At 40.7% G+C, this 15,145-nt stretch overlaps 2 protein-coding genes across 2 annotated transcripts; one reads left to right on the top strand and one right to left on the bottom strand.

Annotated features, from left to right (window-relative positions):
- Positions 1–545: 545 nt before the first annotated feature.
- Positions 546–4,690, top strand: LOC104075387 (elongation factor G, mitochondrial {ECO:0000255|HAMAP-Rule:MF_03061}-like; the record flags this gene model as incomplete). Its single annotated transcript, XM_009575865.1, has 5 exons — positions 546–708; positions 1,804–1,948; positions 2,442–2,602; positions 3,475–3,528; positions 4,319–4,690. Coding segments are annotated over 5 exons (655 nt in total), but the record flags the coding sequence as incomplete, so codon positions are not given.
- A 3,501-nt stretch (positions 4,691–8,191) lies between these two features.
- Positions 8,192–14,890, bottom strand: RARRES1 (retinoic acid receptor responder (tazarotene induced) 1). Its single transcript, XM_009575855.1, has 6 exons — positions 14,696–14,890; positions 11,248–11,310; positions 10,180–10,354; positions 9,341–9,477; positions 8,446–8,508; positions 8,192–8,350 (listed from the first exon to the last, which is right to left on the bottom strand). Exons 1-6 carry the CDS (start codon positions 14,888–14,890, stop codon positions 8,192–8,194), a joined length of 792 nt encoding a protein of 263 aa, XP_009574150.1.
- Positions 14,891–15,145: the final 255 nt, after the last annotated feature.

The following is a 15,145-nucleotide window of genomic DNA, read 5'->3' as shown; positions in this document are numbered from 1 at the left end:
CACCGCCGAGGCAGCGAGCGTCCCCCCCGCTGGGGGGGACAGGGGGCAGGCGGGCTAGAGAGACTCGGATCCCTCCAGCTTCGCTTAAAAAGCGTTTAACAGTTGATATTCGCAAGTTTTCCCCCTGATTATCCCCGTGTTCAGTGTCTGCACTTTACACCAGAGTACTCTGTGGGTACGTGCAGGAACAACAAAAAATCTTGTTATTCAGTCCACAAGCCTAAAGGTAAGCAGGCTTTATTAGCGTTGCTTGCTGCACGCAGAAGAATCTTGGTTTTGCAGTTGTTTTTTGAGAGATTAAACTCATCACGGTCTCTCAGCTTCCCGCTCGCAAGATGAAGAACTGTGGTGCTCCCTCTTTGGGCGTTAAATACCCTCAGCTGTTGTTGCAGCCGCGGTTATGGCATTCAGCCATTTTGGTTACACATAACCCAATGGAATAAAGCAAAATGCAGAATGGGAACTTTTTCCTTAGAGAACTGTGGCTAGAGCATGGTTTGTGTAATGAGTAACATGGTATTCTGGGGGGATTTGTTTGTTCTTAGGTTTGAATATACACACAAGAAACAGTCGGGCGGAGCAGGCCAGTATGGCAAAGTTATAGGCGTTCTTGAGCCCCTGGATCCGGAGGACTACACAAAATTAGAGTTTGAAGACAGAACCATTGGCACAAATATTCCAAAACAATTTGTGCCCGCTGTTGAAAAGGTACAAAGTGTTTTGTGTGTGTGTACGATACAAGAAATACTGATTCTTCTTGTTTTCCTGCTGCACCGTCCACATTTACTGTGACTGCCTTGCCCCAGGCAAGGAGGCTTTTCCCATTACTTCAGTGGAAGCAGAATCAAATTTGTGTGGCTTTGCTTAATATCTTATATTCCTAGGTTTTCCACTCAATTTAGAAGCTGCCGTTTGTTTTCTTTGTTAATGCGTGCTTGCTCTATTACCATAGCAGTGCTGCACTGCAAAAGGTAGGCTTTCCTTTCTTCCAGTCAAACCACCCTCCTTCTGTTGAATCTGCTTTTTAATGGCCCTCTTCTGCTTTTGATTGTGGCCACACGATCCTCATCTCTAACCCCAAAATATGTAACTTTTTTGGTGACTTGTCTGAGGCCAGTTGTGTAGGAAACTGTAATTAAGCTAGATTTCCTGCATGAATTACCAAATATTCTTTTTCTTCTCTTCTGCACGCTTCCTCTGTCTCTCTGTAATTATATAATTTATCACGTACTACTTTTAAGTAGTACCTAGGATAATCTTTGAATTCCTATAATAATGGATCAACCTAAAAAAATTCCATCATTACTTCATGATGCAACACTTAAAAGATTTTTGCCAAATCCTGGAAAAAGCATGCAGGCTTAAAAGAGTCTTGTTCCTCAGTCAAGTGGTTAGAGTAGTTCTTTCCACATGGAGCATTCTTCCAATTTTTGATCATACAGTCCCTTAACAAAGCAAAATCCCGAGTACATTTCTTTTTCTTGTCCTTTGCTTGTTACGTGACTTCTGTTTTTAAAAAATATTAGTATCAAACTGAGGTGCCAAAGAATGACAGTACAAAGTTTTCAAACGCTTGGGAATGAAAAGTTTTCCCCACTGTTGTTTTCTTCCATTATCTTATCAAGCAAGAAGGTCCATTGGGTAGATACGGGATTGCTGTGAAAAATTGTGAAAGGGTTTTTTTTGGTTATTGTTGTTGTGTTTTTTAAGTTTAATGTCTTTTATAGGCTGTTATTAATGCTACTCTTTTTTTAAGCTTCATTTTGGTCTAAAAACTACTAACTTTGAGATGTTATTTGACAGGGATTCCGAGAAGCATGTGAAAAAGGTCTGGTGTCAGGGCACAGGATATCAGGAGTCCGGTTCGTCCTAGATGATGGTGCACATCACATGGTGGACTCTAATGAAATCTCTTTCATCAGAGCAGGAGAAGGAGCCCTGAAGCAAGGTAATAAAGCTAGTTGTTTGAACGCATAGTCCTGCTGGCTTCTTTATTGTTGGAGTTAAATTTAACAACCTCCTTTCTATAGGTTCGTTTGTTGCCTGGTGTATCCATAGATGCATTTAAAGTTTGGCCGGTTGTGTAGAGCACAATATATCCAAGAGTTTATAGAAATTTTGAGGGAAGCACAATAATTCCTTTAATTGTATGAAGGAAATCCTGTTTTCCTAGAATAGAGTAAAGAAACACCAACAGCTTCATCCTTACACAGGAATGAAAAGAACATTCTATCAAACTGTGTGCCTCCCAGCATTACGGTCTGAGGAATAAAAGGCAGGGGAGCTGGAATTCCACATAGTCGATTATTGTTTTCCCCCACTGATGTAAGAAACACTTAGCATTAACCATAAAACACTTCTTTTCTGTGCATAGGGGTATCTTGAATTGTACCAGGCTTGTTCTTTGATGTTTGATTATTTAGTTAAGTTGTTTTCTCCAGCTATGGAAAACGCCGCTGTGCGCATACTTGAACCCGTTATGGCAGTGGAGGTGATGGCACCCACTGAATTCCAAGGAGCAGTGATAGCTGGAATTAATCGCCGTCACGGAGTGATCACAGGACAGGACGGCACAGAGGGTTACTTTACTCTTTATGCTGAGGTTTGTGGTGTTCACTGGTTCCTGACCTTTTCTTTTCCTGCCTTGCCTTTCAACTCCATTACCGTTTTACTTATTGACTAATAGGCATAAACTTGTAGCCAGGTTTTTCAGTGGACAAACATAACGTTAGTTTTTTAGTGGATAAGCATAACATTAATTTTCAGCTTGTGGCAGTGTATTGTGCAGTTAGGGAACCTATTATAAATCTGTCTTGCTCCAGAGAAGCCGACTTACTAACCTAAAATCGCACGGTGGCAGGGAAAGGAACAGAAGTCGGGTTGCTTGGGATGGGCTGGCTGTGCTACCTCAGAGTGAAACAAACCTGCGCAGCGATATTTTTTTTGGTCTTTTTGTCAGCTGTCTTCCTTCAGCTGTTACCTGCATTAGCTGTAATAATTGCGGATAAATGCAAATGACTTGTCTTCAGTGTTCCTTCTTTTATGTCCCTTCTAAAAACGTATTTGTTCTCATCTTAGGTCATATAGAAGTGTACATCTAAGGGGTGGTAGGGTGGATCATCGCAGCAGAGCCTTAGCTAGTGACAACCACACGCGGTGTCACTTCCGCTTCATAAATTGTATTTAGAGCTGCAGTCTTGAGATATTTCGAATGTTACGATCTCTTGCCTGGTGATGCAGATTACTGAATTCGGGATACTCCGGTATCTGCTGCATTTTTTTTTTGAAAACGCATTGTGAATATAGATTAGTTGAAATAAGAGGTACTTTACAAAAATAGATAATTAGATCAGTACTGTTTACAAAGAGCACCAGATTTCACTGACTTCTATATCGTAATTAAGATTAATTGGATGATAACCCAAAGGTGATGGAAAAACATCTTTTTATAAGAATAGTATGCTTGGATTTTAGGTGCCACTGAATGATATGTTTGGATATGCCACCGAGCTGAGGTCTTGCACAGAGGTAAGTACTCTCGGTTCTTTTTGCTAGAATATGTTTATTTCTGTAAATCAAGCGTGCTAATTTGCATCATCATATACATAGCATATGTAGCAGTAAAAGCGGTAAAAATCAAAACAAATGCCCTTAGGAAAATAACCTTAGAGTTTTTACTGTTACTTTAACTGCTTTTTAGTTAACATAGCTATCATTAGCTATGTCATTTCCGGCCAAAAAATTCTGTCATAGTTCGTGGAGGGAAGAGATTCAAAGTCGTGAGTAATACAAAATGATAGGTATCAGTAAAGGTATTAAATTCACAGGTTGGAAAAGTTGAGGCATACTCCTTAAGTTACAAATGTCTGCAAGTAGAAGAGATTTTTGACAGCAGTGCTCACGTTATTAAGATGTCCTTTTTTAATAATATATATGCCTGTAGTTATACGCTCATTTGAATCAGGTGAGTTTGTGCGTTAGGTAAAGTTTGCTATTCTACATCTCATGACACACGAGTGCCGGTATTCTGTGAGCACTTGAATGGGTTCTTATTAATATTGTGATCATTTTTACTTTTTAAGCAGAACGTCACACCGATGAGGTGGGAACCACAGGCAATCGTGTGTCAGAGCAACAATGTTCAGATACTGTTTGTATGTCTTTGCATCTCATATCTGCGTGCCTCAGTACACAGTGTTGGTATACTTAATTGTAAATGATTATTGCATATTATTTCACAGATTAGGGTGTCGCCTACTGCTGAATAGATTTACATGTTTAGCATCCCCACTTTGATTATTCTTTTCCAACTCTACAGGGAAAGGGTGAATATACAATGGAATACTGTAAATATCAACCATGCTTGCCCAGCACTCAAGAAGAAATAATTAACAAATACCTTGAAGCAACAGGACGACTTCCTGCAAAAAAGGGCAAAGCCAAGAGCTGACTTTTTTCCTCCCGAGTACATTGAACAGTTTTTCACCATCTTCTCTAAAAGCTCTGTTGCCCGAGCGACAGAAGCGATCAAGGCTGGCTGGATAAGTGCAGGCTGCAGCAGGACTAGGGCTTGTAATTTCATCATAATATCCTTCCTTTGTGGTATTCTCAGAAGCCACCAGGAGATTACAACAGAATTGTTCACATGTAAATGCTACTCATCAACAAAATACAGAAATGTTATAATACTGATAATAATTTGTCTTGAAATTTGTCTTAATCCATTTGTATTAAAATAATTTTATTTTTTTACTTGATACAGCATTGTTTTGTAATTAGGCTAGTTACTGTTTCTTTGTTTTTGAAAGTTTAAAAATCTTAGTTTAGGAGACTAAACTAATTAGTAACTGCTGGACAGGCACGAGGGTGAATCATCATCCAGTACTGAGCAGTTTTCCCATACGTGCCCCAAGCACAGATCCTTTAGCTCCTGCACTTACAGCCCAGAGAACGAATGTCAGTTTTCCCTCCTCATCCTCAGAAACGTCGCTAGGAGCCTCCAGAGGCCTAACGAATTGGGCAGTCATCTGTCAGTGCAGCCTCCTTATCACCACATCTGCTTATCACTGATGGTACGAGGCATTTGAAAAGAGTTGATAGTAACGTATGTAGAAGTTAACTCTTTCCAAAACTGAGAACAACGTGGATTTATTTTATGGGCTTGTTAGAAAACCAAACAAAAGATTCCTTTTCCTAGAATCTTACAATCAAAAGGGCGTGTTGCTGATGATGCTCAGCTTGGGAATCAGTTGAATAGATCTTGCTCGCTCATAGAAGAGATAAAACAAGATGTTACAGTTAGGTGAGAAAGAGAAGATATTATCTTCAATTTTTTTTATTACTATCAGAAGATGCACACTGACTTTTCTTTGCGTGCTCTCTTCCTGACCTACTCAGCTTAACAGCATTTTTGCAGACTTCCAGTAAACAGAGGACGAAGTTCCAATTCAAAACCAGCTACATTCCTGGCACAGGATTGTGGTTGATGTTTACCAGACGCAGACAGAACTGCAGCGGCTGGGCTTCTTTTCCTCAGCCTTCACAGAAAGACAGTGAAAATTATTTATTTTAACCTTGAAAAAAGTACAGTGTCAGAGATTTGGCAGGGGCATGTAAATGCGAACTAAACACGGGCATAATGTTGTATATGAGTGTGATGTTGCTTCGGGCCAAATCCTTCTTGATTCCCTTACATTCAGAGCTTTATTTCTGTGAAAACACTCAGCTGGAACTCGTTTCAAGAAAAGCCCTGCAGGTTCTCTGACCTTGGGAGATTTTCTTAAACAAGCAAATATAGCACGTTCACCAAAATTCAAAGATGTCTTAAAAAAGCAGTATGAATGCAAGAAATAAATGGGGTGGTTATTATTTTATTTGTATTTACGGCTTTTATGTTATGCTTATTAGAGGCCAGTCATGATTTGAATTCCTGGCTGATAGATTCTGCCAGACGTGTGCTGGTTCTCCGCAAAGGTAAGAGCACGGCCTTGGGTAGCACCGCGGAGGGAGAGCTGGGGCACAGCGGGGTCTGCTGAACTTAAATGCGAGGGAGAAAATCTGCAAGCTTAATTTTGGGGCGCCCTGGATTTTGTTTCTTTGTGCGTGATGGTTTGTTTTTTCTTTGATCAGATTTTAGATAGCACTCGTAGTGTATCTGACTTAGTTGAACTCTTCCTAGCAGCAAAGATGGAAGGGAACTATTCCTCTTCTCATGTCTGTACAACCTCTTACAGGTATGCTCTGCACGTGGGTTTTTTAGCGTGAAGAATTCAGCGTGAACTCGTCTGAGCCTCAACCCGGATAATGTAACTGATGTAACCAAGAATTTTTGCTTGAGTGAAAACCGTGTGGTTTTAGGTTCTGATCCACTGGCTGAAATCTTGGCCCTGAAGAAGCTGGTGGAAACTTTGCCTTTGAATTCCAGCAGGTCTGCTACTTGTCCAGAAGTTACTGTTGTGCAGTTTCTTAACTGATGTAGGTTTGCGTTGCTTGTTAGTAGTCAAAGTTACACGGATCTGGCAAGTTGGAAGTGCCTGATCCTCTGTTCTAGGTCCGGAGAGCAGTGGCAAAAACAAGGTAAGGAAACTAAACTTGTGGTTAAGTGCGTTGCTAAAGTAGAGCCCCAGAGTGCAAAAATCCATACTATTTTCTTGTTTTAATTCTAAAAAATATTTTCATCACCAATTTCTTTAAGAAATGTTGCCATTATAAGCTCTGATTTCATGCTTTTGATGATGAGAAATGTTTTATCAGCACAAAAGAAAACACCAAGAGTATGTGAAATGCTGCTTCACTGGATTTATTGTAATGCCTATTATGTGCTGATATAAAAAGCTTCAGTCAGTCAAAGTATATCAGACTAATACACTTGTGTAAAATGCCTGAATTTGGGGGGGTTAACAGATCACGCAGCCTAAATATCCCCCAGTCAAAGCTTTCACGTTGAATACCTTAATCATTGTTACCGATTACAGATCAATGATAGCGCAACATACCACAAGTTACAAAGAACACAACCATCCCAGAAGGCAGAGACCATTGCCTGTTTCCTAAGTAAGGTGTACTTACTGATACAGAGTTAATTTAACCTGGCAGAAATCTTGCTAATGGGGAGAAAAAAATGATGAACTTGAGACAGTTTGGCACGGTCTCAGAGAAGAAAGGCAGGAGGGTGGGTCTGCTGCAAACCCAAACGGAGAATTTGGTGCGAAAGGACAAAAACACGTTCTCGCAGTAGGACTTTGTTATTTAGGGTGGGTACAAGACATGGCAGTGGTAAGAGCTGTTTGATGGGGTATTCTGGCAGGGGGCTGTTCCCCCACCAAACCCAGATGTGGAAATCCACCTGCACGGAGCCCTCCCGCCTTTGCAGTTCTGTTTTCGTTCAAGGTGAAACAGCAAGAGCTGTGCCGTACTGCAAACAGACTGAGAGAACACCCTCAACTTCTGACAAACGCTGCCTTGCCGTGTTCTGGACCGGTGACAGATGTGAGGAGACAACAAAACATGTTTTCCTTGTATCGATATTTTCTGAGTTGCCCTCACAAATACGAGAGAAGAAACACTTTTTATGTCAGCTCACGCTGAAGGGAAGTGCGCCGGCGGGGCCGGGGCCGTGCAGATGCTGGTTACTGGCTTCTGCAGCGCCTTGCGGGGAGACGCTTCGCTGCCTACGCTCGTCCGCGTCCTTTTCGAGGCCAGATGCTGAGAGAAGATGGGAACAGCAGCATCGTGAATGAAAACCCAACCTCGACCCTGCGTAATGGTATTTGTTTTATTGGAGATGTAAGTTAAAAATCAGCATGTATCTATCCCAAAAAAAGAGGAAAAAAAAAATATTAGTAGACACATATTTCTTAGTGACAGATTAATACTTTTCTCACGATTTTTATCCAAATATATTAACTTTGTTTACAAACTGTGTTACTCTAAGTAACAGTAAGTTAGTGACATAAAATCAACTTGTGTATGTTTATCTGTGTATATATGTAGTAGCAAAGTTTTTAGGTGGAACTCTACAACATGAGTCTTGCAGTTTAAGGAATTACAGGAATTAATTTTGGAACAAAACAAACTAGTGAAAGCATTCATATTCACTGTTTGGCTTGTATAGAAAAATTATCACAACTCCAGGTCTGTTAACACAAGGATTTTCTCATTTAATACATATACATAAAGCTGACAATCTCTTTTAAAAATTTGCTCCCCTTTCGTGTAAAATCCCAGCAGCTGATCCAGATTCCATTCCAGATCCATCTTCGAGCCCCTGATTCTCTGAAGCACAGAAGTATTTCACTTTCAGAGGGTGACCAGGAAGCCAAGTGAGGCGCATGTGACATGAAATAATTTCCTGGAGAACAGATTTAAAAATGCACATCTTTTATGATCTTTATACTGTTCCTCTGTTGATGAAAGGAGGTATTACACGTATGCTTGCTTTCTTACCTGTGTTGGAATTTCATGGAGTAGGACAGTGTAGTCAAACTCAATAAAATCATCTTTCCTTATCTGGGCATGTATCAAAAAGAAAAAAATTATCAAGAACACAAGTTATATTGTTGAAGTTTAGAGTCTACTCTGATTTACTTAACTGCATTTAGCTTGCTTAGGGAGTGAGATGAATAGGGCTCGAGATGGCTGTGGTCATTGGCTGGAGTGAGACGGGTTTTGTAGGTGGAGAGACGGGGAATTAGGAGCACTTCCTGCAGAGCAGCTTTGAAGGCACTAACTGCAGCGTGGCTCTGCACTCTGACTGTTCTCTGACATGAAACTAGGCTGACTCAGATGCTAATTAATTGAGTTTAACCCTCATATAAATTTGAGAATCTTACCTGACTATTAATCTCTCCTTCAGAGCAATCTCATTCTAAGTAACTAGGGAGTAAAAACTGAACACTGTCTATCGATCACAGATGACTGAGGGAAACAAAGCTTTGGGAACTCCTGTTCTATATGCTGCGGGTGTAAGGTATGTTCCCAGAGAGCGTATGTCAGGTACTAGACTGATGCTACCTTCGAGCTTGGCTAGGAGGGCAAAGGGTACTAGGAGCGACTTAGTATGGGGCAGGATCGTATGTTCAAATCTCCTGATTAAACCTGCAGAAGCCAACAGACCCACTCATGCAAACAAGGAAAACCAGATTTTGTCCAAGTGAGTAAAACTTTTCCACCAAAACCTGGACAAAAATTGTCCAGAGATACTTGCATGGAGAAGCCACTGGGATTTTGGGAGAATCACACCCATTGCAGAGAGCGTGAGCTGTTGGTGGTTTTATTCTCTGCTGCTTGGTAGAGTCTGTTAGCTTCTGTAACGAAGGCGTGTGATTTCCACTTCGCTTACCCACTGCTTCACAGATGTGACTTGTGCCATGAAGTAACCCAAGTTCTCCGTTGACTTTTCCCACATTATGTAACTGCTGCCAGCAACAGCCAAGGCCCACGCTGGCTCCAGGGCGGGTTCAATGTTGCCATAGCTGTCTGCAAGGGGGAAAGAGAGTAATTTAAAAATGATTAATTCTGACTGTTCAGCAGAAAAATGATAAACCACAGAACGCTTTTGCCTGGTGTACCGCTACTCCTGGGAAGTGACTCTTCCCTCACACGTGTTACAATCTTGAACAGGGAGGAGAATGATGCTAAACCTGCAGTCACAGTAAAAGTATGAAAGCGTGACGGAACTGAAATTGCCAAGAGACACTACTCACAGGGTCCCCACAAGGAGGTGAGAAACCCAGCACCCACAGTAATGGAGGTCTTTACCTAGCCGGGAGGAAAAGAGGGACTGGGACGCTCTTTCAGGATGGAAAAATTCTGTTAGTCATCCCTTGTGAATTTCCACCTGCAGCTGGGGAAGGTGTGTGGGTTGAAGCAGTTGTTCTTACTTGAGGACATTTTGCATTTACTTGAATATAAAATTGCATAGGCTTGTTTTTAAATCCCAAACACCTTCACAACATTGTGCTGACTACTGTTGTTGCTAAAACGCAGCACGTTTTTTTTTCTCCCCAAGAATCACTGGCAAGGTGGAATTGTTTTGATAGTTAGCTCCATGGTTTTAGGGTGCTATTGTAAATATATGTGTCTACTTTTTAAAATGCAGGTACATTTGCTTGTGTTCTTAAAAGTGCCCAGACTCTTTGAGATAAAATGAAATACAGTTGGTTATTTGGAGGAATATACCTGGGATATTGTTTCCAATTATTGGTTTGGTTTGGTGCCTAATTTTTTGGTAAAGTCTGTTGTCCTCTTCTTGGATTTGCTTCTGGTCTTTGGTATGCGTGCACTTGATGCTGACAACAGGCGGAGACTTTGTCTTCGGATACAACACTGTAGCAAGGCAGCTCCCGGCATTTTCCTATAAAGGTAGAATTTAAAGCTGTTATCTTTAATCAAGATTTTATTTACCAGCAACATGTTATTATAAAAGCTCTTGGTATTAACATGCGAAGTATACACGTGGAGGACATATATGTCTTCACGAGATGCTTTGTATGAAGCTGTGCAGGTGTCAAGAAAGTCTTTAGATGGATCTAAACTTTTTAAAATAGGTTAAACCCAAAAGGCTAAAGTAACTTAACAGAAGTTTTTAATTAAAGTGTAGCAGAAATGCACTAAGTCATCTTGGAAATATGTTTGAGAGTTCTCAAGAAATAACATTAATTGATAACAGAGAATTTAATTGATATTCATATGATACTTCAGCTTTAAATCTAATGCTTCATACTAAATTCTGAAAATAATCTGAATTTCATAAAACGTGTAATGGAAAAGCAAATGCTCACAGTAAAATTGCTAATGACAACTGTCTGACAGAATGAATGGAGGGGGGGTTATAATTAAAAAGAACACACAACTGTCAACTCTTTATTCTCATTTTGGTGTGTGGACACAGCAGGAGCTACAGCTGGATAATGAGGACCATACTGTCACAGTGAGTTTGGACCACTGCAAAGTTTCACTCAGGCGCTTGGTTGCCTGATGCGACTGAAACGAGAGAATCTCTTCAGGCACTGCGAAAAGCAGGTAATGACAGTGCTCTGACCACGTGGACCCCTGCGGAGGCAGAGGACTGAGATACTCGGGTGATGCGAAGAGCAAACCGTGCCCCAGGCAGGTAGAAGCATAAAGGTAAGTCTTTCCATTGTGAAAGATCCATTTATGAAAGCAATTAAATGTACCCTGTTTTGGAGATGTTAAAGTTCATTTAACGCACGCTGTCAGAAGAAACGTGGTGGGCCATAAACTCACCCCGCTTTTGTAGTCTTCGGTAGTGAACTGCAGGTAATACTTGTGACCAGAGTCTGGAATGCTCTGGAAGAGAGAAGGATTCAGCCATCAGTGTAACTATAGCCTTACGTACTGTGACTTGCTGAGGTGCTGAGGAGGGAAAACGAGGGTGCCATGGCTACGTCACGGCCTTGTAGCATCAGGAAATTGGTGAGACGAGATGTGCTGAGATGATCCTAGCAGCAAACACAAAGGGTCTTAACCACAACAATAAATAGCCTTTATATTAAGGGATGTTTTAAAGCCTTTCCTCACAGAGATATGCAAGAAGAAAAATGCAGCTCAAAGTCCTTCAGAGGACAGATTGATACTGAGTAACTTTAAAATAATAAAATCTACAAATCAGTGTTCAGCTTCCGAGGAGGTATTTTTTGCACAGGCTATCAGAGTGCCCTTGAATATATAAATGAATCAAATCTTGCTGACTGATTCACAGCTGAACAGGAATTATGCAAGCTAATTTAATCTTAGGGATGGTGACCTTTCTAGGTTTTTTTCTGTTGTGACTGGAAAGAGACTAATTTCGCTACACAGCATGTCAGAGCAGGATTCTGATCTGTCTGCTCTCTTCTGCCCTGAAAATACAGTCATTAAGTTGCCCGGTCAACTATCTGAGATTCTGCTTGTAAGGAAAAATAAAAGAATATTCCTTGCTGATGGGAAGCAGCCAGTAGCACCTCTTGTAGCACAAAACATCAGAAAAGCCTTAGGAACGTACACCTTTAAAATTTTCTTGGATTTGGGGTTTTTTCAGTTTGTTTTGGTTTTTTTTCCCTGTTGCTGACAGAAATGGTTCAGTTAACAAACTGTATTTTTGGTGTGGGATATCCCAGCCTGTCCTGGCCCCAAGCAGGCTGAAACAGAAACTAGCTTTTAATGTTGGCCATGAAAAATATTAATTACCCTGGAACGGGATCGATGTCTCATTTAATAGTGTAAGAGCAGAGCCTAATAAAAAGTATTTGCATTTTCTGCTCTTCACTTCATTAGTCAGTCTCATATTTTCCTACCAACTTGTATACTCACTTTTGAAATTTCTGTATTTATTTTTGAGTGGCGAGTCCGAGTAACATTGTATGGAAAACTTTATACTTATTCAACTAATTCCTTGTAAAATGACATTATGAGTCATTTAACTGTTTGGTACATTTCCAAGCCTTTCCTTTGATTAAATCAGCCAGAAATAAATGAAAGAAAATAAGTCTTTTTGTATGCTATACTGTGATTTATTAGACGAGCTTTCTGATATACAAACCAGATCACTTCTGTGTCTGAAGGTTTGTTCCTTTTGCATATATTACCTGGTTTAATAAGAGACATTCTCCCTTCTCATAAACCTCTTCTTGCTTCCATTTGCTACTGGTGTAGGATATATTGTTACATAGGTTTTCCTTTGTGCAGCATGTGTGAGGTAGTGTGTAGAAAATGCATCTTACTGGAGAATGCAAGCTGCCTTTTAAAGCGTCTATTTAAGTCAAATTGCTGTATTCCAGCAACAGCACTGATTTGTTAGTCGTTTGCTTTTTAAATACAATACTCTTAAGATAAACAGGGGGGAATTCTGTCTGTTTGCACAATTTTGAAGATTAGAACCCAAAGCAAATGTCCATGTGTTTTATTTATCTAAACTTGGGCCTTTGTGTTCCCATCATACTTTCTTCCAGGAAGCCATTAATAGCATGATGTTAGTAAAGTTTCTTTCCCAGGGCAAGGCCATCAGCCCAGCACCTGCCTTTAGTACATAGAGGGAGTTACACACTGCAGATAAGAGGGCAAATTGGTTTAGTCACTTGCTCTACTTTTATGAAATCCCCTCTTGGAGCTTTACGATGAGGCAAGTCTGGAGCTGGACGCAGCTGACAACGTGAAGGGAATGGAGGGAATGGAGAGCGGATGAGTTCAGACTTACAATCTCTTCTCTGCCGCCTCGTTCTCCCCTTCTCTCCTGCCCCTGTTTTGTGTATTGGCTAAAATCTTGTCCTCAACATGACAGAGATTATGACATGAACAGATACTCTTAGCATAGCAAAATGGTAAACACTAGCTTTCTGAAATGCAGGTTTACAAAAGAATCAGTAATTCATGGCACTGAAAGAAGGGTCTAATCTCTCATGATAATTGCTGCAGTTAAGTCTAAGTTCCTAGTTATTTTAAAGCTACCCAAGAGCTGTTATCTCTATTGTTTCTAACATTCTTCATTTGATCAAGTATGGGTATTTTTTAAGCACAGAGACCTAGGTTTATTCCTTTTCTTGTCATCAGTAACTGCAGATGAGAGAACCTGAAGTAGAGTCAGTTGGACTGCAACACTTCTGAGGCAGGAGAAACTTAGCTCTGATTTAACGGATGATAGTGGATGAACCTTCTCCTCAAGGGACACGGTACAGCAGCGTGACTGCACACTCCAGTTACAACATCAGGATCTTAAAGTCTGTAATAGAAGCTCTTTCATAGTTAAACCGGATCTCTTCTGTCCAGCATATTCAGTCATTTGAAATATGTTCAACTTTTCTCCCAATATTATTTGTTCTTGCATTGGTGTCACCTGTCTGCTAAAGAAAAAATCGTTTTTATAGGTGTGACAACTTTGAGAATAGTAATCAGATTCTGACAAAATATCCCAGCAGTTTCATTGCATTTGCCTGATATCAAGCACTAATGAAGAAAACAAAATCAGTTAGAACTTTTTATAAACTAATTCTTCAGTCTCTGATTCTTCTCAATAGAAGGATATAGAAAAGCTTCATGACTAATAACTTGGTAAATACTCACTTTAAAAAGAATACATAATTCTGTGCTTATGTGGTTTTTAAAGTAGATATTCTCTCTTCATTTGCAACAACTCCACCATAGCAGTACTACTCACCTAGAAAGCTTTCAAGTGGCTCTACAGAGCTAAAATAGATATTCAGTCTGGTATGCATACCAGAGAGCTTCTTTGATCTTACCAGGGAGAGGGAGAAGCTACATTTAGCATGAAATAATTTTAACTTTTGTAAAAGTATTTCTAGCTTCGAAGAAAAACATCACTTTTATTTCCACTCTTATTTTCCACTATCATCCCAAAATGCATCCCTGTAAACCATCCCATAGTGTGAGTTAAATAAAAACTCAGGAATATTTGACATCACACAATGATGGCTGGCTGAAAGCAGCCAAAGATAAAAGTGTCCAAAAGAGAAGAAAACAAGTGAGTAATTCATTTTTCCACTGAATATCGGGGTCACGGGATTGTTTTATTTCCGGGCTCAAAATTAATGCAACTGTCATGACAGATTTTTCGTATCGTAAAGGCCAGAATAGCAATTTAAGAGCAGTTTCATTCCAGGTCCCGAAGGAGGCAGTTTCGCAACTGGTTTACACTGCTCTAATTTCCCACTAGCACAGAAAGGGGTGATCCCTCTCTCACCCCTTGCTGCAGGTTTCCATCTCTTCTCCTGTGTTTCCCCACCAGCATTTCTTTCCTGGGACCAGTTTTCGGTCGCTGGATCAGAGGGCTGACCTGATCACTAAGCATGGAGAAGCTGGCACTGCTGAGAGAGGAGTGAGAGACGTGTCCTTTGGGGTCTTGCCTCGGGGGATTCCCACCTCGCAGCCCTGCCATGGTCCCTGCAAGCCAGCTCAGGTGGCCTGTGGCTTCTGGAGGTGCTGGAGATGTCTGATCCGCAAGCAGCCAGGTGAGCTCTCGGGCTGCCTCAGGCAGGAGGGAAAAGCCAGCAGAGGTGGCTATTTTCTCTACCTCTCTGTATCTAGCTTTACCTAGACAATTTACCTACCCTGCCACTGATTTTACCTTTCTCACCCTAATGCAGAGTCCTGACTGTTGGAAATAAGTAGAAATCTTTTAACTGACTTCTAG

Source organism: Fulmarus glacialis, unplaced genomic scaffold, assembly GCF_000690835.1.
Source record: "Fulmarus glacialis isolate BGI_N327 unplaced genomic scaffold, ASM69083v1 scaffold32120, whole genome shotgun sequence".
Classification (NCBI taxonomy): Eukaryota; Metazoa; Chordata; class Aves; order Procellariiformes; family Procellariidae; genus Fulmarus; species Fulmarus glacialis.
The sequence above is the reverse complement of the archived record's forward strand: the minus strand, read 5'-3'. Positions and strand labels throughout refer to the sequence as shown.

Coding starts and splice junctions, on each gene's coding strand:
- RARRES1 (XM_009575855.1), bottom strand. CDS start 14,890: ATGGCAGGGCTGCGAGGTGGGAATCCCCCGAGGCAAGACCCCAAAGGA. Junction 9,478..10,179: donor AATTGGAAACAATATCCCAG/GTATATTCCTCC, acceptor TCCCCCTTGCAG/ACAGCTATGGCAACATTGAA. Junction 8,351..8,445: donor TCCATGAAATTCCAACACAG/GTAAGAAAGCAA, acceptor TCTGTTCTCCAG/GAAATTATTTCATGTCACAT.